The 27,995-nt window shown below is 36.6% G+C and overlaps 1 protein-coding gene across 1 annotated transcript; it reads right to left on the bottom strand.

Annotated features, from left to right (window-relative positions):
• Positions 1–494: 494 nt before the first annotated feature.
• Positions 495–27,995, bottom strand: FAM199X (family with sequence similarity 199, X-linked). Its single transcript, XM_082864255.1, has 6 exons — positions 27,645–27,995; positions 19,645–19,864; positions 9,551–9,700; positions 9,003–9,164; positions 7,649–7,915; positions 495–6,365 (listed from the first exon to the last, which is right to left on the bottom strand). Exons 1-6 carry the CDS (start codon positions 27,839–27,841, stop codon positions 6,195–6,197), a joined length of 1,167 nt encoding a protein of 388 aa, XP_082720381.1. The 5' UTR covers positions 27,842–27,995; the 3' UTR covers positions 495–6,194.

Here is a 27,995-nt window from a genome sequence, read left to right as displayed (position 1 = left end):
CATTTATATAATTATAACTTAAAAAGACTCTAGAACAATACATAAGGAAAATAGATCTGGTTTTTTGTAAACACTGTTAGACCTAATTTTCACTTACTATGAATGCTAATCTCTCTAGAAATCTGATCTTTCCAGGAAAAAAAATGATTTGCCAATGACATTTGAGAAATTGGAGCTTTCACAAAACACAAGTTTATGGAGCCTTAACCAAACCATGAGCAAAAGAAAAGAGAGGAATTCTTCTCTGTTGATAAATGTTCTGGGATGAGACATGAAAAGGAGTAGAATCAGAAGTATAAAGTAGTAAGCAGCAGTGGGTTTGTAAGAATTCATGGTACATCAAAAGAGACAGTTTAAAATATTACAAGAGTTCTTAATAACCAAAACACTTTTCATTCTGATAATGTTTCAAAAGACAGCTCTGCCACATTGCCATTTTAATTACAACCATATATACTCATTTAGATTTAACTACTGAACAACTACTTTCAAGTACAAGAAGAAACTCAAAATAGAAATGACTTGTATTACAGCTATTGCTTTTCCCTCACAGCTTCAGGAAAAACAGCTTTTATATACATTGTAGTAAGTACAGAATGTACAGAAGACAGTTATATATACAAAAGTGCATTAATATAGTAATACATTTAGCAGAAATACAGGAAAAAAATCCTGGTTAACAACCTGATACATTACAGTATTTAAGACTACTTGAAGATTCTCCAAACCAGTCAACTTCCTACTTGCTTTGGTTATGATATTGATGCTACATAACTAACCTTTGAAACTAAAACAAAAAATTGAAAATTTTAACCGTCTGTGAAATGTTTTACATATACTTGTGTTTATCCTTAATAGCTTTTGAAAACAGTTCTATAAAACTCCCAACACAAAGATTTAGAATGGATAATACCTATATCTAAATTAGAGTACTCAAAGGAGAAATGAAATTGATCCACTATAGGAACAGACATGGTCTGCTCCATTCCTAAAAGCCTCAGCTTGATAACCTAACCCCAAAGTCTCAACTTAAATCCAATTGGTCAGCTACTATTAAAGAGCAAGCAGCTCCACAAAACAAGCCATGGCTTCAGGCCACTGTTCCTTAGAACAATTCAGAATAAGTAAGTGTTAACTTGTCATTTATACATATTAATTCTACATCTACCTTTATATAATCAAAATGCATATGTATAATTAGAACAACTCTCCTCTTTTCTACCCCCATCCCTCACCACAAAAAAATAACACATATTTCCACAGGTTCCATTGACCACAAAGATGTAACAAAGAAATTTTAACAATAAAAAGTATTACATATTGAAATCAGAGAAGACCAAATCAGTTCCTCCAAGTTCAGTATGAATATCTAATTAAAAATTAATTTACCATTATGTGATCTAGGTTACAACATTAATAACCTTAATTTAAAATATAATTGTGAAGGGGGGCTGAAAACAAATAATTTTAATATTAGAAAAAATATGAAAATAAAATTTTAGTGAGTCAACTCAGCTATACCATGCAACCTCCTTACTCTTTTTTATCCTTAAAAAAAATTTTATCAAAGTATAGTTGACTTCTTACTCTTAATAGCCAGTTAACCTAGAGGAATTTTCATAGTTCCTTCTAAGCCTTTTGGAATAAGTAAATAAGTTATTTTCCAAAGAAATAAGAATTAAGCATTTCTAAGGAGCTACGTTCCAGATACTGACAGGGATGCCTAGGTCTAAATATCTCTCAGATACTTCCTGCTACTTAGCATAATTTCATTGTAAAGATAAAACTTATCTTACTTTGTCAGACTTAAAATGAATCCAAAATTACCACAGTACATGTGTATACAAATACTTATTTTCTACCTAATAGTCCTTTTAAGGATTAAATTTACCTCTAAGTTTAGACATGTTGAATGTCAGTGTAATCAACATCACTACTATTATTTGAATGTAACTGGAAATTTTCCTATCAACCATCTCATACTATATACTGACTTTAAGTAACCCCCTCCCAATTTGAAGCAAACGTTTTTTCTTCTAGATAGAAGTGCTAAAAGGTAATTTGTTAAAGGGAAAAGGAATGTTCAGCTATTACATGAATGAATACAAAGAATCCCTAAAGTTAACAAGAGAATCAACTTGCCATATAATCTCTGTTCTTGAAAGTATTTTTGCCTTGAAAATTATCTTTCCAGAGTTATCTGGTTTTAAAAAGTATTCTCGGGAATCCCCTGGCAGTCCGGTGGTTAGGACTCTGTGCTTTCACTGCCGAGGGCCCGGGTTCAATCCCTGGTCGGGAAACTAAGATCCCGCAAGCCACACAGCGTAGCCAAAAAAAAAAAAAAAAAGTATTCTGGTTTATGACTTTTTTCAGGGGAAAAGATAAAAGAATACATTAAGCTATACTTTAGTTGACTTCAATGTTCTTCCATGATCTAGCTGGGCCAAAAATCAAGTTATGCAAATGAAACTTGAGATCTGAAGGTTTTTGTTTTGTTATACACTCTTATCATTGATTACGTAGCTCGACTTAATGCCTTTGCTTACTGATATCCAACAGCATGGGCATTTTATAAAACGAATTAAAACATTTAGATTACTTTTGAGTTTGGAAAAGCCTGATATTGACGAAAAGTACAGAGTTCACCTTTAAGGCACATGAGGCTATATAGAGTAAGCCACAAACAAAAAATTTTGCTAGAGAATCCTGGGAACAAGACTTCTATATTTGTCATGTACTAACATTTTTGGCTTAAATATGAAGACATTTGATCAATTTCACAATTTTTAAAGCTCATCAGAATCTGGATACCTTTATAACAATAGTTTCTTAAAATTTTTCCTTCATGAGGGGTTTTAGCACTTTTAAGAGCTAAATAAAATGAAATGTCCACCCAATTCATGGAGTCATCAAATTACAAGTCAGTTTCTGGGATTAATTCAGCAATATCTAGTTAACCCAAAGGACTGACGAAATGGACAAAACTGCCAACACACCTAACTAAAAATGAGACAAGTCTCAAGAAAAAAAAGTTATTTTACTCTAAGTTCTTCTTGGGATAGAATGAATTAGCCCTTTATACTCCACTACACATTATACTACATTGTCTTACTTTAACTCCGTTGCAAAACTGTGGAAAAAGACATGCCATTTTGTTTAAATTCAAGGTTCACACTTTTAAAAGCTGTGGTAGGGACTGACAGGCTTCTATGAAATCTTTTTCTTTTCCAGTTTTGTTGAGATATAACTGACATACATACAAGATCTCTAATAAAATGTTTCTGGATAAATCTGATGTGACTTTATCATGCCCTTAGTTAACAAGGCTAATTTTTTATCATGCCCTCAGTTAAGAAGGCTTATTTTTAAAAGGAAAGACTTATTTGCTCCAACATCAACTCTCTACAGATGAGAACTGACACTGGAGCAAATAAATCTCACATTTTTATTAATTGGTTAGTTGGGGTTTATATTTAAAAAGAAATAAATATTGAGTTGGATTTGTTTTAAATTGAACTCAGAAAGAGACCAGACTCAATTTATTACTTATTCCAAGAAAGAAATAATTCAAACTTGAATTACCTACAAGAGGCAATAAAACCGAAAAAAAAGGAAAGCACATTAACAAAGACGAGAATTTTTTGTCTTTTTCTGCTGTTTATTTGAGGGGGGGTTAGGTAGAGAAAAACTCTGTAATCTCCCTCTTCGATCATAAGCAAATCCAAGTTGCTTAATTTCTTTTCTTTTCATTCTTTCAATCTCTTCCAAGCCAACTTAACGAGCTATCTCTAATTTATGGTACCGTAAAAACAGCGCATCCAGTTTACACAAAATTTCATGGCGCACTTTACTATAAACACTCAAACCTTTATAAAGTTTAAAAATTGGCTCTGTGGTGCTTTGGTAAACTTGTTTAATAGTGACTTAAGTTAAATCTAGGGTAATAAGACTATGTGACTGTTGGGAGAGTAGAGGAATTGGTCTTATTAGGATTTTCTTTTACTGGTCACTGTCAAGTAAACTGTTTCTAAGTATTTAATAGATAAATGCTGCTCTATGATTTCCAAAAGTAGCCTGTTTTCCTTGAAGAGTAGGTAAAGAAAACAGGCAATCCTTCCCTGGAATTTTGCTTTTGCTAAGAGCAGGTAGAGAATTCATCTGTATTTGCTCTTCTCTCCATTTACTCTTCATATATTTGGAAGGGAAAACAACGAGGTGGACCCTTTCTGTCTTCCTCAGAATATTCTGGGATCTATCCCCAAGCTCTCTTTGGGCCCTCTAAGCTAGTTAGAAGCACAAAGAGGGGGTAGGAGGAAAGTCAGAAGGACTACTCCAACTGATAACTGTATATACTTTTATTTTAGTAAAAATTTAAAGTATGAATTTAGTAGTCTTCGAAATGTTACAACCATACCACAGTCCTCAGCAAAGCTGCAATATATCAATTTTTTTCCTCAGTTTCAATTCTTTAACCTTTGAGGAACCAAAATAAAATCAAAATTTCAAAACACATGACTGTAAGAAAAGGTTAAGCCTTTCTATCAACTGAGAATTAAGAATCTAAGTTGTTAATCTTTTTAACAGGTTACTTGATATGATACAATGTAAAAAAAAAAAAGTAGGAATCTATCAACTGCTGACTCTAGAGTTTAAAAAAGTATTGATTAGGGATTCCCTGGTGGCGCAGTGGTTGAGAGTCCGCCTGCCGATGCAGGGGACACGGGTTCGTGCCCCGGTCTGGGAGGATCCCGCATGCCGCGGAGCGGCTGGGCCCGTGGCCCATGGCCGCTGAGCCTGCGCATCCGGAGCCTGTGCTCCACGACGGGAGAGGCCACAACAGTGAGAGGCCCGCGTACCGCAAAACAAAAAAAAGTATTGATTACAACTCCTCCTACAAAATTATGATTACCTCCCAAGTTTCCACAACAAAAAGAAAATTATGAAAGTCAGAAAGCAGCTTGATTGTCAGTAGTATCAGTTTCCTTTTTTTTTAACCCATGTGAATGTTTAAAGATATGTGGAAAAATAAAAGGAATCACACTACTTCTAATGTTCATAACAAACTCTCCATGAAAACATTTAAAGGGACTCCATGATTTCACATTTAAAATTAGAGTTCTATTAGTAGCCAAGAAGCTAAGTTTTTTTTATATCTCACTGCTCAGTGTATTTCTAGCGATTTATAGAGTTTAGCAGAACTGTAAGGGTTTTCTTTAGTTAATTTTGAACATTAACCTGTTCACATGCCAGAAGCTGTTACACCAAATATTTAAAAATTAGAGCTGTGCTGAAAATAAAAAGACCTACAAAAGAACTTGATAGAGATATTTTCTGCCTTTAAGGCAGTTTCACAGCCTAAAATTTCAAAAAGCAGTGGAAAAGTAGAATTGGTTGTTTTGCTTAATTGATTTCTCCTTTTGAATATTAATCAACATAGCATCATGTCTAAAATTCGCCACTAGTAACATTATTTTCTCAGTAGTCATCACTTGCAGAAAGGATTCTGAATTTACATAAAGTGAAAAACAAAAACAAACCTAACGAAAGGTATCAGGGCCTGTTTTTACACCTTTGAGTTAATAATTAATGAAAACAGATAGAACTAAACCTAATGAAGGCACTATTGTAAACAGCAATCCACACCCTACCCCAACCTGGAAAAAAGATGTCCACTAGGAAATGAGAATTATGCTATGGCCCTTTAGAAAAACTAAACTAAGAAATCATAACATTAAGAAGGAAACTGAATTATGATCTCTACATATGTATACTGACATAATAAACTATTTGTCAGCAGTACCTTAAAGTCTTCTAAACTGTAAAAGTACTAGTCTTTGAAAAAGCCCACTTAACCACCCTGAAGTTTAAATAGTTAAAACATTTACTAAATCAGTGGTTCTTAAAACTAGAGGGTGTGGCAGAATAACCTGGTGCCTGTTAAAACACAATGCTAGGCCCCTCCCACAGCATTTCTGATTCACTAAGTCTGGGGTGGGGCCCAAGAGTATGCATTTCTAATAACTTCTCAGCTGATGCTGAAGCTGCTGGTCTGAGGACCACCTGCTGAGAAGCACAGACCTAAATTATGAATAGTACATCAGCACAGCCCTAACCAACAAAAGTTTGGTCAAGATGCATGTAAACAAATAAAGATAGAATAATGCTTAGAAAGAATGCTGATAAATTCACCCTTATTACATCAAAACATCTACATCTGCTTCGTGGTCTTCCTCAGTCACTTTCAAGGACAGCACTTCTTCATTAAGGAATAGCCCACTGAGCCTCTCCTTCCGAGCCTGCCTCTGCTCTTTCAGCTGCCTCTTGCGTAAGGCCTTCTGCTGTAACTTCCGCTGCTTGGATCGCTTCTGTCAAAATAAAAATTTCTAAATCAGTAAGGTTCAGTTCTGGCCTATCTACCCCAGAGTATTTTATGGATCAAATTCTATATTTTCTGATTAGAGATGTTCAAATTCCTCTGCAGTACAATCCTGGTTCCAGTAAGTGAGCCATTAGCTTAGACATGAAAACGATTCTTCAAGATTCTATTTCAATGGTATTTGACTAGTGAATCTTCTTATAAGGAAGGGTTGAAACTTGTCATTTGACTAGTTATGGACAGCCAATCATTTCTAAGACTTTTTTATATCAAATTAAGGCACACTGGTGTCAGTGCAGAGGAAACATGTAGTGAACAATACTGAATACAAATATAGAGAACATTGTGAAAATCTCTAATGCTTATGCTTTTAAGGTGCCTTTCATCCAAAAGCACTAGCAATTTTACAATGGCTGGGAAAGAACCATGTCTTTTTCATATTAAGCAAATACCATCTTAAAAGTCCATTAGAAACCCAGTGGGTACTCTATTCCTTGTCACTGGCAAACTGATGCCAAAAAGGAATGACCACATATCCAAAGAAAACACGTGGCAACCAACAAAGCTGGCTATGTTTCTGCTACTTTGGTAAGAATCAGGGAAGAAATCACTGTGTATCCTTGTCACCACTGCGTTCCCAGAGTTATAGAGAAACCCTTATCATCCATAAGTTGGCTCCACACTGTCGCCACTGCAAGGAACCGAACTCCCCTGCTAAGCATCACAGAACCATTCTGTACACATTTAAACTTCTTATTTATGTGCCCAATAATATTATACAGAATTTTTTCAACTGTCAGAAGAGTAGACAGAAATTAGAGAAAGCATGATTACATTTTAAAAAGAGCTAAGAAGAAACATTCAAGATTAAAACATTAAGAAAACATTTAACACACACAAAAAACATACAGAACATTTTTAGGAGCTAATAGACAGCAACATCAGCAACATAGTAAGATCCGCTTAGTAGTAAGCTGCAGTCAGTATTGCAATCTTGAGACTCACTCATTATTTCCATCAATTTATCTTACTTAAAACAGACATAAAAATCAGATAAAATTGAAGGTAATATGGCTGTGGGTTAAAACAGCATTTCAAAGCACTCAGCCTAGAGGGCTTTGATCAATAGGAGAGAATCCTGCTTGTTCAATTAAAACCAAAACCCACAGGCATCTATACAGCAGGATAATTATAACTCTTCAAGAAATTTATATGAAGGAATACTAATGTTAATATTGAAAGGTAAAGTTTTGTATTGATTAGACGTTTTACTTTTGAATCCCGAATCCGCTCTGCTGCACTTGCAGACAAGTTGCTGTCACTGTGTGCTCGACTCATGTTGGCACTGGAGTTTGAAGCAGAGTTTCCAACACTGGACCCACTGCTGCTTGCAGAACTGACCATGCTGGCACTGCTGCTGCTGGCACTGGCACTGGCACCGCTCACTCCACTGGTGCTTGCGCAACTAAAGTTGCTTCTCTTCCAGGCCTCTCTTGCAGGCCGTAGGCGAGGGCTATGCTCCTTGATATAGTTTCTGACCTTGGAACAGACAGACAAAAATTGGTTACTGCTGTTCCTCGACATTCTGCCTTCAGAATAATGGAGAAAAGAAGAATATTGTACTTAAAATTGTCAAATGTGCTACAGATGCACACAGGTAGAATATAAAGACAAAAGAAATCTCTAAATGTAGAAACAAGTACCAGAAAAATTGACAATGTTTAAAATTCTAGAATAGATATTATGGAGTTAGATTTTTAAAAGCATATAAAATATAATCAGTAAATGGAAGGCTACTAGCCTATAGAATTTAGGATTATAAGAAAATAACACTCAGAAATAGAAACTAACAATAAAATAAAATGCATAAGAGTAGGCATTTTTTAAAGGTTGCACCTTAAGATGATTTAAGTAAGCTGCTGATTATATCTAAGATTAGAGTGTTTCCTAGATCTTAGCTAGGGGCCCACAGTACCTGTCTTCAAATGCAAGGCATCAATTTACCATACTAATGAAAAATGGGCTGGAATGTAGAAAATTATAGTATGTCTGTTGAGAGAAATACTGAGAGAAATTTTTCATAAATCATGATAAATGCAAAAAAAAAAAGTAGAACATAAGTACTCATTCAGCTATGTATCAGAGAAAGAGAAGTAAAGCCTATATTTAGAAGATACCAGAAATGTGTACCTCAGAATAGCAGAAGGAAAATTCATTGTTTTACCCTAGCCAGGCTCAATTACTGCATAAGACTATTCAAATACCCCAGCTCAGGTGTTCACTCAAGTACAGCTCTCAATAATCAATATTTTGATTCTGTCAATTGGTCTTCTGTAAACTGAGTTAGAATAAATCTATAATTTAGCCTAACCACCCCTAAAATTGTGATATTAGGTTTCAAAACCTGCATAACTAAAAAGCAGGTTCTAGATCCACATGGTCCCAGAAAGGTACAGCCAGGTAAGATGTACATAAAACCTCTTAAAACCACATGTTCTAATATCACATTTCATAGCAGTGATTTTGACCTTAATTATTTATGTATTTACATATGACTATTCAAGTATACATGTTATAAAACAATGGTATTTTCAATAGCTGTACAATCTGTATTTTCTTTACATACCTGCTTCAGTTTTTCATCTGTGAGACAGTTAAGTTCAATAATAAACTCACTGTCTGTAGGGGATATTTGAGCAGAAGGATCAATTATTTTAATAATATCAAGTTGCTCCCGAAGACCCATCTCAGTACTGACTTTACGACTCAGATACTCAATATATTCCACCTAAATGATGAAAAATTACAATAAACAAGATCAATGCCAAAACCTCTGATCTTTTAGTGTGTAATTTTTAATGTTTTAAATATCAGAAGCACTTAATATTATATTTGTTCCCTGCAAAGCAATTAGTTAGAACTCAAATTCATATTTACTAAGCAATCCACATTTATCCAGTAGCTTTAAATAGGCAATAAATCAAGCTTCACATATATGTGTTTTTTGTTTGTTTGTTTGTTTTTTGGCCATACCAGGCAGCATGTGGGATCTTAGTTCCCCGACCAGGGATCAAACCCACATACCCTGCATTGGAAGCACGGAATCTTAACCACTGGACCACCAGGCAAGTCCCCCACATATATGCTTTTAATTAAGAATGTTGAGATCGCTACCTGTTCATCATTTGTCATTGCACTCCAAGGAAGTTCATCTAAATTCAGGTGCTTGTTTTTCTTTTTAGGAAGCAGGCAAGGTGAACTTGGAATACTGGGTATGACATCAGAAAGTACATCACTCCCACTGGCAATGTCACTGCCTGGTAACTTTATAAAAATAAGGAGAAGGGGGCAGGGAAAGAAAAATTTAAAAAAATGTAAATGCCACATGTTTTGTATTGATTAAAAATGACTTTAATAAAAGACTAATGACAAATACAGAATCAGAAGACATTAACTCTGATCCACTCCTATTTTAGACAAAGCAACAACATCAACATACTCTTTGTATATACAGTCACTTATTCAATGAGAGATATTTTCCAAAAGCTTAAAGTCACAATCAAGGCTTGTTAAAATGCTAACTTGAGAGTCAATCATCATTAAGGTTTTAAATTCATAATGTGAATGTAGGCTAGGACCCACACAGCATAATGAATAAGGAGCAGTAGACTCCATCTCAAGAGACCTGAGTGATCTGCCACCACCTGGCTCTTTGCCAGACACTGTGCTAGACATACTGCCAATATAAAGACAAATCATGGCCCTTGTCCTCATGTCTGTATTCATAACCTCGAGACAATTAAACTAATTTAAAATATGTTGTTAATATAAAGAAAAATACTTTAAAGACCAGAAGTATTATAAAAGAAAAATTGGAAAAAAATGGCAAGAGACAACGTGTAGACAAAGGAGAAAGCAAGAAGCCTAACACACAGAAAATCAAATCAGCAAAAATATGTGCTATAATTTTATACTGCCTATTAAAAATCAGTTAGAATGGATTTAATCTTTTAACAGCTTTGTTGAGCTATAACTGATATACAAAGAACTGTACATATTTCATATATACAATTTGATGACTTTGGACATATGCATACACCCATGAAAGCATCATCACAATCAAGGTAATAAACATATCCATCACCTCCAAAAGTCAGAATGGATTTAATTTTAAATAAATGTGTTTAAGTCATTTTTCAGAAAGATAAAATATTTTCTTCTACAATGAGTACATAACAATCTTCAAAAATGATGTTTTCGGGCTTCCCCGGTGGCGCAGTGGTTGAGAGTCCGCCTGCCGATGCAGGGGACACGGGTTCATGCCCCAGTCCGGGAAGATCCCACATGCCGCGGAGCCGCTAGGCCCTTGAGCCGTGGCTGCTGAGCCTGCGTGTCCGGAGCCTGTGCTCCGCAACGGGAGAGGCCACAACAGTGAGAGGCCCACGTACCACAAAAAAATAAAAATTAAAAAAAAATAATGTTTTCATTTTTACAATGTACAAAACAGCACCTTTTTGTTGTTTTGGTTCTACAGACTTTGCAATTATATCTGAACTCTAGGTGATTACTAGGCTTTTGAAGTTACCAAAAGAAAAGCCACTTTATCCATGCAGATTACTGCAATCACATGTGTTTGGCCTCCTATTGTACCCACAGCACTGTAACAGGTACAGGGAATCCAAAGGAGCCTACGTCATGGTCCTTACATAAGAACTTTATATTCTAATTGGAAAGATAATACAATAGCACAAACATATAATTTTTGTGCTATAATATAAATATAGCAAATAACAAACGCATGTCTGAGATGACAAGTCATCAATGGAAATACCTAGCGTGAGTTGAAGCTACAAGATTAAAGCTTAGAGAACTACAAGGGGGCAGGCACTGGGGAGTCAATTGCATAGAAGAGATGAGTGAAGCCACAAAAAGGGGGTTGATCACTACGCAAGGTGACCATGATGTTTAGAATGAAGTTATCCAAGTTAGCTATTAGTCTTAAAAACCACATTTTCACTTTGACTGTCATTGATGAATCTAAGCATATAAGTGACATCCAACAATCTGTATGACTTCCTTTAAAATCTCACTAACTAACACTTCTTGTTCACCCTTAGCTCAAATGTTATCTAGTCAGTGTACACATGAAAGAATGATTGCTGAATGCACACATGAAGGCCATCTCTTTTTCAGCCTTTAACGTCAGTAAAACATTTTGCTATTTTCCCTTTGAAAAACTTCAAATCACAACATTACTATGTTAAAGATCTCCCTGGGGTTCCTAAAACAAAATGAGATGCTCCTTGTCAGATGAAAGGCCTCCCCTACTTCAAGCTCCTTTGATAAATTAGGTAGAGAAAGGAACTCTCAAAGTATCTATACTCTCAAAACTTAAGAAAAGAATTCACCTGTAGCCTATATCTGCTAAGTGCCAGACTGTATGTTAAGCATTTTAATTTGTGCCTATTTTTTTTTTTTTTTTTGCGGTACACGGGCCTCTCACTGTTGCAGCCTCTTCCGTTGTGGAGCACAGGCTCCGGACGCGCAGGCTCAGCGGCCATGGCTCACGGGCCCAGCCGCTCCGCGGCATGTGGGATCCTCCCGGACCGGGGCACGAACCCGTGTCTCCTGCATCAGCAGGCGGACTCTCAACCACTGCGCCACCAGGGAAGCCCCCTAATTTGTGCCTTTAATTATGTTTACATGTTTGTTGGGGGGGTGGGTGGAAAAAGATAGGCAATTAATGGTTCTTTGGCCATTTTTTTCTGGGGAGAGGTTAAAAGACCCCAAACAGAGTTCAAATCAAATCCCAGCCCCACTGCTCACTAGTCATGTGATCTTGTGTAGGTTAGTTCCCTTCTTTGAGCTTCAGGGTCTTCAGTAAGTTATGGTTACTGTCATCCATCTCAAAGGACTGTTGAGAGATTTACAAAAGGTAACATGTCTGGCACATGGGTGATACTCAATAAATCGCAGTATGTCCCTTTTTCTATACCTTGCCATGGTTTTAAACCCTTTTTAAAAAGGAGCATAAACCCTCAGAGAATATCTCATGTTGCTAAAGTGGCTGGGTTAAATTTCACAAGGTAGTCTCTTGGAATGACAGCATGGGGAAAAGGAAAAGGTATTCAGGTAAGGAGAATAAGTTAATAAAACCATAGGTGGAAGAAAAAAACACAGGATGAGGTTAAGGAGACCAATATAATTAAAACAGAAAATCAGTGCTAGGGATTTGAAAGTTTAACAAACGAACTAGAGCTGTTATATGATATGAAAAAGTAGACCAATAACATTTCTAAGTAGAAGTAGTAATGATGAAATTGGTCTTGAGGGAAGATGAGTTAAAAAGCAGTATGGGGACAAAATAGAGGAAAGACTGGAATTAGGAAGCTCTTTTCTTGTGATCTGGGCCTGGACTAAGATAAGCAAAAATGGAAAGAAAAATGGGAGCAGATAGGGAAATTTTCAAATGAAATACAATTTATAAGACTATTTGATAACTGAATGGATAAGGATAATAGTCAAATGGCCATATGTGAGACCAGAAGAAAACTGGCAACATTTCATGGTCATACAACCCACCCTGGTTAACATACAACCCTAAAGACCTCATTTTTTATGGCAAGAGACCTGAAGTAATGTTATATAGATCTTCTAGTCCTACACCTCATTGTACAAATAAGGGAAAAATGATATCCAGGGAGGGTCATACGGTTAGTGGCACCATCCAAAGAAGGACACAAGTCCAGTGCTTTCGACTATGTCAGGCTGTCCTGCCCTGCAGGTAGTTTGGAATGAGAGAAGAATGCAATTTGGGATATGGAGAGTTTGCAGTGATAATGAGAAAAGCAAGTACAAGTGTCCTTTGAAATGACAATAATCATTTTACAATACACTGTAAGACATGTCACAAAGCAGAGTCTTTTTTTTTCCCCCATGGAAACACTGTAATTGGAAGTTGCATCACTGATCAAGGACTCAGCATCAGATAATGGGCTAGCATTAAATAATAAGGTCATTCAACTGGAAATGTCAAGTAGTCAATTGGAGATAGGGGATTAGAGCTGCAGATATACAGGAGAATTAACTGTATGTGCTCCTGTGTATTTATTAGACCAGCAATTTTCCATTTTATAACTGATAATATATTTCAGGATAAAAATGCTTAATAATTCTCATCTCGTATTTTTCATGGACAATATTTGGTATATCTATATTAGAATCAGTAATTGTGACAAGTAAGGAGAATTAAATCAAACCTCTGCCATATTTTCTGCAGTATGCAGCAAAATTTTATGAGTAAGCTCATTTCTTTAACAGCTGATGTGCAATTTCAAACTGTACCTCTAGGTTTCAAGCATGACAGCTGAATTACTCACTCTTTAAATTTTCTATGCTTTCCTGCTCAACAATAAAATAATTTCTCAAGTTCTAAGACTAGTCAAATATATCTTTAATAGTAAAAGGACTGCAAGCAAAGAAAACTATCAACAAGGCAAGATGTTTTCATGCTACTTCAAATGCTAAAATGCTACTTCATTCTAAGGTTAAAATCCTGCCTTGCCAAGCAGTTAGCATTTCTCTTCCCAGAGAATCTATGAATCATTTATATTTACTTTAGTAGTAACTGAAACATCTGTCTAAAAGAAAGATTTAAACAGATGCAGATTTTAATCACAACAGAGGTAATACGAATTTTTAAACTACAGTCAATGATTTTTAGCCTACATTAATCCTAATACATAATTTGTAATTATCTTCTGGGGTAATTTACTGTTCATGATTATGAGATCCCACAAAGACAAGAGAGCATTTTAAACCTTTCAGCATATTTAAACAGCAAATATCCATGGTAACAGAGTACCTACACTCCAATTTCAGAAGTGGAAAACACATTACTAAGGCAGGCCTTATTTTTGTTTCAGTGTTGTCAGTCATGTGCATTAACAGTGAGTGGTCGGGGATAGTTTTCCACTCTACTCATAAAATGAGTGAAGAAGTCAGCAATTAAAATTAAAAAGCGCCTGCCATTTTGCAACATTATGGATGATAACTCTAAATTAAGTCACATGAAATAAGCAGAAAAAATATTTATCAGAATTATCAGAACTCCATTTGCTTATACTGTGTTAAGAATCCTTGTGGTCCTATTTTCAATACAAAGTGTGCACTTTAAAAAAATGAGGCACTGGGAAGTAGGGAAGGGAAGGAATGGGAGCTTGGGATTAGCAGATGCAAACTATTATATATAGGATGGATAAACAACAAGGTCCTACTGTATAGCACAGGGAACTATATTCAATATCCTGTAATAAACCATAATGGAAAAGAAGATGAAAAAGAATATATATATATATATATATATATATGTATAACCAAGTCACTTTGCTATACATAAGACATTAATACAACATTGTAAATCAACTATACTTCAATAAATTTTTTTAAAAACGAGGCACTGAAAAATAAAAAAAGTACCCACACAAAGATGCTCACTGCTGTGTTATCTATAATAGAAAAAAAAACTGAAACAGAGGTAAATAGTGGAATGGTTTCATAAGTTCTGACATACTAGAGTACCAGGACTATTATGTAGTCATTAAGTGAATAATTTGCAGATCATGAAGAAGTTCATATGTTAAATGAGAATTTTATTATAGTATCTTATCCAGAAGGGAACACTGCCCAACTCATTCTATGAGGCCAAAGTGATACAAAGACATCACAAGAAAGGAAAACTACAGACCAATAACCTTTATGAAAACCGATGCAGAAGTCCTCAACAAAATACTAGCAAACCAAATCCAGCAGCAAATTAAAAGGATTATATACCATGACCAATTAGGATTACTTCTAGGAATGCAAGGGTGAGTCATCATACAAAGCTGAAACTAACATACCATTGTAAAGCAATTATACTCCAATAAAGATGTTAAAAAAAAAAAAAAAAAAAAAATCAATGTAGGGGCCTCCCTGGTGGCGCAGTGGTTGACAGTCCTGCCAGTGCAGGGGACGTGGGTTCGTGCCCCGGTCTGGGAGGATCCCGCATGCCGCGGAGCGGTTGGGCCCGTGAGCCATGGCCACTGAGCCTGCGCATCCGGAGCCTGTGCTCCACAATGGGAGAGGCCACAGCAGTGAGAGGCCCGCGTACAGCAAAACAAAAACAAAACAAAACAAAAAACAAACAAAAAAATCTAACACCCTTTCAGATAAAAACACTGAACAAACTAGGAATAAAAGGGAAATGCTTCAATATGGTAATAAAGGACATTTGTGAAAAACCTACAGCTAACATACTCAAAGGTGAAAGACTGAAAGCTTCTCCCCTAAGATCAGGAAAAAAAACAAGGATGCCTGCTTTTGCCACTTCTATTCAACACTGTACTGGAGATCTAGCCAGGGCAATTAAGCAAGAAAAAAAAAAAACTATCCAGATTGGAAATGAAGAAGGAAAACCATCTCTATTCACAGATGACATGATTTAAATATAGAAAACCCTAGAGAATCCACACAGAAAAAGAGAACTATTAAAACTAATACATAAGTACAGCAAAGTTGCAGGTACAAAATCAATATACGAAACTCAACTGTATTCCTATACACTAGCAATGAATAATCCAAACAATGAAATTAAGAAAACAATTTCATTTACAACTGTATCAAAAGAATAAAATGTTTAGGAATAAACTGAACCAAGGAACTATAAAACTTAAACACAGAAAACTATAAAACATCATTGAAAGAAATTAAAGAAGGCTTAAATACATTCCAGCCCATGTTCATGGACTGAAATATTTAATAATACTGTTAAGACAGTAACATTCCCCAAATTGATCTACAGATTCAATGAAATCCCTATCAAAATTCCAACTTCCCTTTTTGCAGAAATGGACAACCTGATCCTAAACTTTGATAAAGAAGAACAAAGTGGTAGAACTCACACTTCTTGATTTCAAACCTTATTACAAAGCTAGAGTAATCAAAACATAAGGATAAGGATATCCTGGCATAAGGATAGATATATGTATCAATGGAATAGAATCGAGAGTCCAGAACTAAACCTATAAACATCTATGACCAATTCATTTCCACAAGGGTACCAAGACCATTAGATAAGGAAAAAATTAGTCTTTTCAACAACTGGTGCTGGGACAACTGGATATCTACATGCAAAAGAATGAACTTGGAAGTCCTACCTTATGCCATATATAAAAAGTAACTCAAAAGGATCAAAGATCTAAATGTAGGAACTAAAGCTCTAAAATTCTAAGAAGGAAAAAGATGAAAAATCTGCATGACCTTGGAATAAGCAATGGTTTTTAAAATATGACATCAGAAGAACAGAACTCTAAGAAAAAATAAATTAGACTTCTATAAAATTTAAACTTTTGTGTATTAAAGGACACTATATCAAATGAAAAGACAACCTACAGAATGGGAAATATTTTTGCAAATCATGTATATAAGAGCCTAGTAGCCATCACATATAAAGTACTCTTACAATTCAACAATAAAAGACAATGCAATTTAAAAATGGGCAAAGGATCTGAATAGACATTTTCCCTGAAGAAGATATACGAATGGCCAATAAGACATGAAAAGATGCTCTTCATCATTAGCCATTAGGGAAATGCAAATCAAAACCACAATGAGATACCACTTTACACACAGTAGGATGACTATAATAAAAAAGACAGACGATACCAAGTGTTAGAAAGGATGTGGAGAAACTGGAACTTTCATGTATTGCTAGTGAAAATGTACAATGGTACAGCCACTTTGGAAAACATTTTGGCAGTTCCCCAAAAAGTTAAACATAAAGTTATCACATGACCCAGCAACTTCCAGTGTATATCCAAGAGAATTAAAAATATACATCCATATAAAAACTTGTACCTGAATGATCATAGCAGTATTATTTATAACAGCCCCAAAGTGGAAACAATCCATCAGTTGATGAATGAATAAACAAAATGTTATGTATCCATAAAATGGAATATTCAGCCATAAAAAGGAACTGTTATGGACTAAATGTTTGTCACCCCCCAAATCCATATCTTGAAGTCCTAATCCCCAACATGATGATATTTGGAGGTGGGGCTTTGGGAGGTAATTAGGTTTATACGAGGTCATGAGGGTGGAGCCTGTGTGATGGGATTGGTGACCTTATAAGAGGACCAAGAGACCAGAGCTATCTCTCTCTTCCACCTCTATGTGAGGATACAGCAAAAGGCAATCATCTGCAAACCAGGAAGAGGGTGCTCACCAGAACCTGTCCATGACGGCATTCTGATCTTGGACTTTCAGGCTCCAGAACTGTGAGAAATAAGTGTTTGTTGTTTAAGCCACCCAGTCTATGGTATTTGTTACAGCAGCTCGAGCTGACTTAAGACAGGAATGAAATACTATATGCTATAACATGGATGAACCTTGAAAACATTATGCTAAGTGAAAGACCCCAGACACAAAAGTCCACATATTATATGAGTACATTTATATTAAATATCCAGATAGGTAAATTCATAGAGAAAGTAGATTAGTGGTTGCCAGGTGATGGGGGCAGGGGGAAATTGGGGCTATCTACTAACAGGCATTGGTTTCTTTTGGAGTGATAGAAATGTCCTGGAATTAGATAGTGGTGATGGCTGCACAACACTGTGAATATATTAAAAATCTCTGAATTATACATGTTAGAATTGTTAAAATGGTATATTTTATCTCAATTTTTAAAAATTTTTATCCAAATCATATTTACAACTGTATATGAAATAGAAGCATTTGAAATAAAATAAAATTTAAAAACAGAGGGGCTGTGGATTATATTTTCCTCTTTAAAAACCTCTTAATTTTCAGTATAGCATTGTTTATAACAAGAAAAAACTGAAACCAACCTAAACATTCATCATTAGGGAACTGATTAAATTATGATGCAGTTATCAAAAAGAATGAGACATAGTACAGGTAGTTGAAAAAAGCAGAGGGCCAAACAGTGGCTGAAGTGTGATCCCATTTTTGTGTGTCTTTTTTTTTTTTTTTTGGTGGGGGGTGCCCTCACCAAGCAGTATGCGGGATCTTATTTCCCCGAACAGGGATCGAACCTGTGGCCCCTGCAGTGGAAGCGCAGAGTCTTAACCTCTGGACCACCAGGGAAGTCCCTCTGTGTTTTTAACGCTGTGCAAGCACACTTGTATCTGCACAAGCTCTTATCAGTGGTAACCACAGAAGAGTGGGACTTGGAGACTTATTTTTAATTTTATGCTATTTGGTATTATTTGATATTTTAATAAAAATTGTTTGAAATAGGGCTTCCCTGGTGGCGCAGTGGTTGAGAGTCCGTCTGCCGATGCAGGGGACACGCGTTTGTGCCCCGGTCCGGGAAGATCCCACGTGCCGAGGAGCGGCTGGGCCCGTGAGCCATAGCCGCTGAGCCTGTGCTCCGCAACTGTTGTGGAGAGGCCACAACAGTGAGAGGCCCGCGTACTGCAAAAAAATAAATAAATAAAAAATCAAAAAAAATTTTTTTGAAATAAAATGTTTGATTCATCCTTTGGAAAACAACTTCAAGTATTTAGATGGCTTTCAAACATAGTAGATATTCAAGTATTTGTTGAATATAACAGTTGCTGTATGCAAGGAACGCTTCTTCAAACGTTATTGTGTTTTACAATCAGAAAACGGATGTTGCCATAACATGATCTACATTTTCTGAAAGACTGTTTGGAAATGCTGCCTTATGATGAGTGCAATTTGCCACAAAGCCATTTTATGTGGTATATGTGCCACAGAAGAAAAAACATTGTTAGGTGAAAAACAACTCTACATATGAAGAGAATACAAAATGAGAAATTATATTCCTAATAACAATGAAAAATTATGTATTATGCAGTGGTTTGTGATCTTAGATATATAACGTGACCTTGATGTAAAGGTATTGTGCCTATAAGGACATGAAGGCCATTTATCAGTAAAGAGAAAATTTGCTTGGATTAATGCACACAAAGGTACTAATGATATATAATAATAGGAACATTATACAATTAAATTACATGAAAATGTACAAAAGGTATCTGTAGCGTGAGACGCCTAAAAGGTACGTTAGCAAAAATAAAGGATACATATTTCTTCTAATTCTTAATGCTGTCAGAGAATCTCCAGGACTGAATAAACATTGGAGAAATTTACTTTGAGGTAGAGATGAAAATACCAAAACAGAAATTCATACCTCTACTTATGGAGTAATGATGGCAATATAAGAAAAAAAATCCTACCTGCCATTCAAATTCACTATCTGACCAATCCCAGTATGTGCTAATAGAAGAAGAGACATCACTGCAGACACTCCCCTCAGGGAATAAATCAAAAGACGTGAAGTCCTGATCATCTAATAGGGAATAGCAATCATCTTGATCTCCAACAGAAACTGATGAAAACAGCTCCTCACTGCATTCTGAGCTGGCCACACTTGTTCCACAGGAAGTTAAGTTCCACCTTAAAAACAACACAAAAGAAATCACAACAGAAACTACAGAACCCACACAATTTTAAGATACAAATAGGATACGATTATTACATTTATGAGGAATATGAGCATATTTTTAGATACGATAATGATATTGTGATTATTTTCAAAAGAGCTCTTATCTTTTAAAGATACATACTAAAATATTTATGAATGAATATGTCTGATATTTGTCTCAAAATTATAAGGAAGGGGTTGAGGAATGAGTTGGGGTATAGATAAAGCACACTGCCATATGTAATTGTTGAAGCTGCATGATGGGTATATGGGGTTCAATACACTATTCTCTACTTTCCTATCGGTCTGACTGGAGCCGGACTGAGTTCAAATTCTTGCTCTGTTACTTGCCTGCTGTTTGATCTGAAGCGAAACAAATCCTCCCCAAGCCTGGGTCATCATCTTTAAAACGCGGTTACTATTTACATTATATGAGAATGCATACAGAGCACTCAGCAGACATAAAATGTGCTCAATACATGGCAGCTATTATTATTAAAGGAAGAGAGTAGCCAGTGCAGGGCAGAGAAAAGCACCAACAAAGTACACAGGTAGAAGCTCAAAGTGTTTCTTATATTTAAATAACTTTTACATATCAATGATATACAGGATCATTGCAAAGATGCTGGAACAAGAAAGGAGTGATGAATAAGACTAAAATGACCAATAATTCCACTAACTAACAATAAATGATCCATAATGTTTTGGCACTTTTTTCTACAAGAATATGTACATTTTTACAGAATCAGCATTGTGTGTGTGTGCGTGTGTGTAGATAGATATTAGTATCCTACTTTTATTCACTTAACATTATATACTGAACATTTACCCAACTATATTACTTGAAAACATTTTAATGCCTATATAATATTCCACTGATTCAATGTATCATAATTTATTTAACATTATTCCTTCAATAATAGGTACTCAGGCTGTTTCCAATTCTTTTTTTGGTATTACAAATAATACTGAGATGAAACCGTTTTGTTTATAATTATTTATATAAATATATATAATCTCTCAACATAGATTATTTGAAAGGAAATTACTGAGTCAAAGAATATGAACACTTCTAAGGGTGACAGTATACTTAGCCAAGTGCCTTTTCCGAAAAGGCTGCACTAATTTGCCCTCCCCAAAGCAGTCCATAAAAGTGCTCATTTCACCACAACCTTAACAGCACCGAAATTTTCATTTTTAAAAATTTTACCTAGCTGTTAGGAGAAAAACATTTTTATATCAATTTTTATTTCTTTGATTACTGGCAAGAGCAAAATTAAAAATAATTATTAGCTATTTTGCTACAGCATTTTACTAGGTGTTAATATTTTCCTTGTTGATTTTGTTAGAGTTCTTTATATGTTAAGGATATTAACATTTTGTCTGTATTATTTGTTGCAGGGTTATATATTTTTTTAATTTTTTTATCTTGAAATCTACAAATCTGTTTTCTCTTATAAATTTCCACTAGCTTTATATTATTAATGAGATAATCTTCATTGCTTTGGCAGTAGCCTAGGGAAATTAACCCTTAAGACATGATTTAGTATATCTGATACTAATAAGGTACTAAAATAATGACTTCCTGAATAAAAGCTTGTTATTACCTATCATTAGGTTGTTTCTCACCTTTCATTAAATCCAGTTTTTTCCTGAATCGTGTGTTCATTTTTTAAACTTCCCCTCTTATTTTATATAGCTAATCTTAATTCCAAAGTTCTTGATTTACAAAATTTGGGCATCCTGACAATTTTATGGCACCTTTTCCTTTGTACTAAAGGTAAAGTATTTTAAAGTACTGAAACACACACACACTCTAAACTATTATAGTTCAGTAATATAAAAGCAGAAGTCAACAAACTTTTAGAAATAGGCAAAAACCTAAAACTCACCTAAGAATCCTAGAATACCTTGTAACATTACCTAGTTTCATCACGTGATTGCTAGGTAAGCAGTATCCTCATTTTTTAAAAATCAACAAACCTGGTAGAATTAACCAAATTGCCTCAGTCATGCAATAAGGCAATAGAAAGCTGTGAATGACAATTACAGTGAAAGTTCTGTCCTTTCACACACTCAACAAACATTTAGTCAGCATCTTCAATGTGCCAAAGCACTGTGTCATGTGTACTAGGAAAAGCTGTTAGATAATTGTTTTTAATAAGAATTTCTTTTTAGCTTCGAAAACTTAGTAGAAATGTGTTTCCCTTCATGAGTAATAATGACTCTTTTTTAAAAACTAAGCCATATTTAATAACCTAATCATTACATCACTGACAAGGGAGTCAGGAATTTGCTTGGTTTTGTGCTCTTACCTTAGGGCAAAATCAGGATGTTCCTCAGTTTTCCAGATCTATAACTTTATAACAGATATTGCAAGGTTCTGGGTATTCTTAGAAGCCTTAGCTCCTTGTTCTTTTCTTTTTTTTTTAAATTAACAGTGGCAAGGAAATTGGTCTCATACTTGAAACAATCATTTACAAAATAGAAAACTAGTACTTTGAGTTTTTTAAAAATTCTATTATCTTCTAATATGCAAATATTATTTTAAGACAAGGTAGATAAAAACCAAGTAGGAAGTACTTTCATCCACTGCTGGTGGGAATGTTAAATTGGCACTGGCATAATCTTTCTGAAAAGCAATTTGGTAGTGTATATACAAAGAGCTTTAAAAAGGTTCATTCCTTTGGACTCAGTAATTGCCTTGCTAAGAATCTATTCCTTTCCCCAAATAGAATTTTGGAAAAAAGATGTATATACAAACATGTCCAAACAATATTACAATAGCAAAAAAAGGAAAAACAAATGCCCCCAAAACACTGGGAATAATTAAATGATATCTCTATATCTGAATAATGGTGTTTTAAAAATCATTAAAAATCATATTTTCAGGCTATTTATTGAAAAAGAAAATAAAATGTAACTGCAAATAACCTAGTCACAAATTATATATATAGCCGGATCCTGATTTTTAAAATTATGTATGTACAAAGAAATAACATTAAAAGTAACAACAGGGAATTCCCTGGCGGTCCAGTGGTTAGGACTCGGTGCTTCCACTCCGGGGGTGGGGGTTTAATCCCTGGTCAGGGAACTAAGATCCTGCTAGCGATGTGGCACAGCCAAAAAACAAAAACAAAAACGGTTAACAACATCAAAATGTTGACAGCTGTTATCTTTAGTGAAAAGGATCATAAGTGGTCTTTATAGTTTCGTATATGCCGACAATTTTCTATAATGAACTTTTATAATAGAAATTTAAGAGATGCTTTTAGACTGTTCTGTTGGTTTCAAATGTGTAATGGAAGAGCACTGTGTACGTGTGCTCAGCACTGAACTCTTCAAATTTACAAAGCCCTTACATCTTATTCCACTAAGAGAAAACTACCTAACACTAAGATCCTAGCTATAACCATGCAATTATTCACAAAGGAGACTTTCTCCATATTTTAAAAGAAATGTTGAAAAGAATCCATGAAATGGGGTTTAACTCAATAACTAGGCTTGCTGCCCAAATTTTAATTAAAAATAAAAAGCCAAGAACATTTATCTGCAAGGCTTTTCAGCAAGAATACACAGATGAAGGGCTTTCAGTGGTATTTTTCTAAAATTAAGAAAAGCATGTGCACCACATACATTCTTCTGCAGCCCTTTCTCTCTCAGGTAGACCTATTACCTCTCAGGATAAGAATCCAGGCAATGAGCACTGTGGAATACAGTCCTACTGTCAAGTTGATGAAAGCCATTCCAAATCCATGCCATTTATTCTCAGTTAACAGTCCTCTTTGTATTCATCACTGACTCCCTGCCAGAATCCCCATACAGCCACCCTGACTTCTGCTACTCCTCTGGAGCCCAACAGGCCATCAAGGTCCCAAGTTAGAGCAGATGACACAACCCCCCTACTTACTCATTCAAATTTCCAACTCTCCTCCCAGCGACCTCCATTGTCTTGGGATCCTTACCCATCCCTCCTACCCCCTCTACAGTCTGGGAAGTAAACAACATTCCATGTCATTTCTAAGGCTAATTTTTCCATTTGGCCTTCTGAGTTAATCCCATCCATCTCCTGTCATCCCACCTGATCCTGTATTTTCAATTTCTCTCTTTCCTGTGGGCTGCTTCTAAGGAGCTAAAACATCTGTTCTTGGAAAATGAATAAATAAACAAGGCAAAAAACAAATGAAGAAACCTTCACTTTTTTTTTCAAATTACCACATCTCTCCTTCCTTTCCCTGCTAAATTTATTGAAAAGTGTCTTCTATTCTCTCAGCCTCTGTAACCCCACAGTTCCACTCCTATCACACTACTGGAATCTCTGTTCTAGAAATCGACATTTCTAGCCTAAATAGTTCCCAAAGCCTGATCCCCATTCTCAATTTGTCACAACAAGCCCCCAAACCAAATTCCTCCTGCCTCTGTAATATATCTCACTTCATGAAACGTGATTCTCCCACCTGTACTCACAACTCTTCTGCACCTCTAATTCTCTAACAAGACAGGAAAACTGTGGGTAGAACAAAAGGCACACGGTAGTCTTGGGCTTTTTCTAGTTAATGGTGATTGAAAATGGGGCTCTGAAATCACAGAACTGAGTAACTGCTTTATACAATACATAGTTCATTTTGTATCCTGCCAATAGGGTATACAAAAGTGAGGCACTGTCCTCCCACATGCTTTTCACAATTGTTCAATGTCAAAGTACTGATGCACTCCTGAAAGAGGAAGAGAATAACACACTGATTAGTTCATACTAACCTCCTTCATCTCGCAACTTAATTATAGGACCTACCAATATCATTATATTTTTTTCAATTTGCTAAATGATATCCTTTTTTGATGACAGTGGAAGTTACCGTGGACAAATGCTAAGAGAAAACCCACAATTACACCAGAAAAATCCTGTCCCCCAAACTAAAAAAAAGCCTTAAAACTATATATATATTCCATATTGATATTTCAATTAAAAATGAAATAAGTTTTAAGTTTTTTTGGCTTACTGACGTTTATTTTATTCCCCCCCAATTCTAGACAAACCCAACTTGGTCATAAAATCCTAAAAGATACTCCTAGAAAAGTGAATTCTCAGGAAGCTGGCTATGTTCATGTAATTTATTTTCCACTGAACCTAGACCAGTGACACACCAATCTAAGTCACAGGTGACTCTAAACGCAACGAACATTCAAACTTAGGAATCATAAGTAATAGTGCCTTGACTCTCTTGATTAACGGAGACTGCATAGATACCCCAGAGTCCAGTAAATGAGCAGACACAAAATCATCATCATCGTAAGGCCCTTATCAACAGCATTATTTAAACAATCTCCATAGTTTTGTTATCAGGTAACAAGGAAGAAGCAAAATAAAGGTAAATCAAGTACCTACCCATTGACAAGCTTTCTATTTTCAATGAAACTTGTTTTATAATGATTAAACCCAAGGCACGATATCAGAACTCAACTATTCAGATCTGATTTCTGTTTTGGATTGTTGCTTGAATTGGTGAATGTGCTGTGACCCATACAACTCCAAAATAAAAGAACTCCCTAAACTAAACTTTGCCCACATACATGATTTAGCTGTTTTCTTCTCCCTGAAAAGAAATGACTGGAAGCATATGGTCCTCTCAAACGCCATCCTGAGGAGCGGGTAAGAAGGCAGAACGTTCCAGAAGGAGAAAAGATTTAAAAAGCAAGGTAGCCTAGGGCAGAAACATCACCTGCTGTAAGAATTGCTAATTCCGCTTCCCCTTATCTCCGCTGAGGAGGGTACAGAGCAAGATACACTAGACCTGCTACCATTCCAAGCCTTGTGAAAAGTAGGGTAGGAGAGGGGGGTTTAAAAAAGCAGGCAGTAACTAGAAAAAATGCTTGACTTGGGAAAACTGGGGCTGAACAAGAACCTCCCCCTCTATCTTCACCACCTCAAGCTGGAAAACAACGTTGACCCTACCAAGGTCTGTAAGACAAGGGGTAGAAAAACACAAGGATAAAATTGGGAGGAGGAGAAAGAACAGAACAAGCTGTAAGAAATGTATTATTCACCATGCTTCACTCCCCATCACCCCCACACATTTTGGCAGCACTTACCCTCAGCCTCTGTCCCCACTCCCTTGCCCTCATGATCAGAGCAGGCTAATTCTGAGATCATTTAACTTTCCTGTGTATATGATTTATTCCAGTGCTGCAAAACTTAAAACATCATATATGTGCATAAGTATTCTTTTACCTTATTTTCCAATGCAAACAATTCTAAGCACACTTGATTTCATAAATATGTTACATTCATGCTATAGTCACATCATGGGTTTCTGTGAGTTAGTCTAAGAAACCATAACAACCATTTATAACACTAGAGCCATTAGTTCTGTTCCAAGTTTCATCACTGGCTCCGAAGGAGTAATCCTGGCTTTGCCTGACTCGGTTTTATTAACTTGGGCACAGTCTTTTCTCTCTGGGCCTCAGTTTCCTCATTTTTGCAATGAGGACTTGGAACAGTTGTAACAAGTTTACTACCGTTTTCTTTTCACACGTGTTATAGCGATGTTCTGTATGATTATTTAATCGTAACACCTTGTTTCCAGACTATAACTTTCTTTTAGGTAAGAATCATATTTTATATATTCCTTGTACTTGGTAGAAGGTTAGTAACTCTGTAGATTGATTTAAGGGGTTGGGGGGGGAGCATGCAAAAGTCATTAAAATGTGGAAGGATTTGTTCGTGTTCATATTTTAAAGTGGACCAGAAATCAGAACTAGACTCCTTAATTCAACTCCAGTATTTTCCATAGCTGAATCCCTCTCTCTCTCCCTCCTCCCTTGTTCTCCACCCCCCCAGGCCTCTGTGTGTGTGTGTGTGTGTGTGTATACACACATATACATATAATATGCACCTATGTTATAGGTTGGGGTATGTGTAAAACATCTTCAAATCCCCCACATTTGATATAACACAAATGCCTGCATGAGAGAATTCTCCAGAACATTCTACCTTCCAATAAATCCAGTTAGGGGATGCACCCTCTGAATAAATTTGTATAAGCAAGCCCATCCTAAGCTTCGCTGCATCCTTCCACTGGGGGAGCAAACCAAAGGATGTGCTTCAGGAAGGAATCTTCCAGATTTAAGCTTATACATTTTGGCAGGGCCTAAAGCGCTAGGGCAAAGAGTTCATAGAGCAAAGAAAAAAAAGAAGAATCGCCTGGTTTCCTAGAGCTTCACTAAAAAAATGGGGGGTTGGGGGGTGAAAATAGGGCTATGAGACAGGTTAAAAATTGGGAAAAGGAAGATTCTAGCTTTTAAAGTGCCACCTTTCAAAAAGATCGACTTTTGATTTTGATCCATCCGAAATCCTCTCTATGGAGGATTGGATTGTACCGGAAATGGAAGGGGTTAAACTTTTGAGGGTGAATGAAAACAGGGAAGCATCTAAGAATCAAGGGTTGGGGCTTGGGATTCGCAGGGTACAGATGGGGCGGGAGGGGGAAGGGAGGAGTCGCTGGGTCAGAAGATGAATGGGGGAAAAGAGAGAGAGTAAAATGCCGGCCAAAAGGAAAATCGGAGGACAGGGGTGAAATGGGGAGGGGAAGAGGGAAGGAGCCCGGGAATGAGCGCTGGGCGGAGGAAGGTGGGGGAGGGGGCGACTGGAAACGCAGACCCGAGGCGGAGGGCCAGAATGGGGGGAACCCGGCGTTCTCCGGCTGGAAGCAGGGATGTGGGCAGTCTGCCCCTGCCCTCAGCGGAGGTTTGTACCTGTTGGTGTGGAAGCGGTGGAGCGGATCCGTGCGATGGCAAGACGAGAGCTGGCAGCCGAAGTCGCTGATGTCCAGGCAGCCCGGCTCCTCGCTCGGGCAGGTGCCCACCCCGCGAGGGGGTCCCAGAAGCGGGAAGGGCTCCTCAGGGGTTAGAAACTTCTCGTACGAAGTGGTGGCTGACGCTTCGTCGGACATGGTTGGAGATGGCCTGGCTCGGGCTCCCTCTCCGGCCCCCAGCTGCTCCCGCGACCGTCCCTGCCCCCACTCTAACCTGTCCGCTGTCGCCGCCGCCGGGGTGTGCCCGCCGCAGCTCCCTGGCAGGCTGCGCACCGCGGCCCACCGCTGCCCG

This window comes from Leucopleurus acutus, assembly GCF_964270905.1.
Source record: "Leucopleurus acutus genome assembly, chromosome: X".
Classification (NCBI taxonomy): domain Eukaryota; kingdom Metazoa; phylum Chordata; class Mammalia; order Artiodactyla; family Delphinidae; genus Leucopleurus; species Leucopleurus acutus.
The sequence above is the reverse complement of the archived record's forward strand: the minus strand, read 5'-3'. Positions and strand labels throughout refer to the sequence as shown.

Coding starts and splice junctions, on each gene's coding strand:
- FAM199X (XM_082864255.1), bottom strand. CDS start 27,841: ATGTCCGACGAAGCGTCAGCCACCACTTCGTACGAGAAGTTTCTAACC. Junction 9,701..19,644: donor ATAGTGAATTTGAATGGCAG/GTAGGATTTTTT, acceptor ATTTTTATAAAG/TTACCAGGCAGTGACATTGC. Junction 6,366..7,648: donor AGCGGATTCGGGATTCAAAA/GTAAAACGTCTA, acceptor TTATTTTGACAG/AAGCGATCCAAGCAGCGGAA.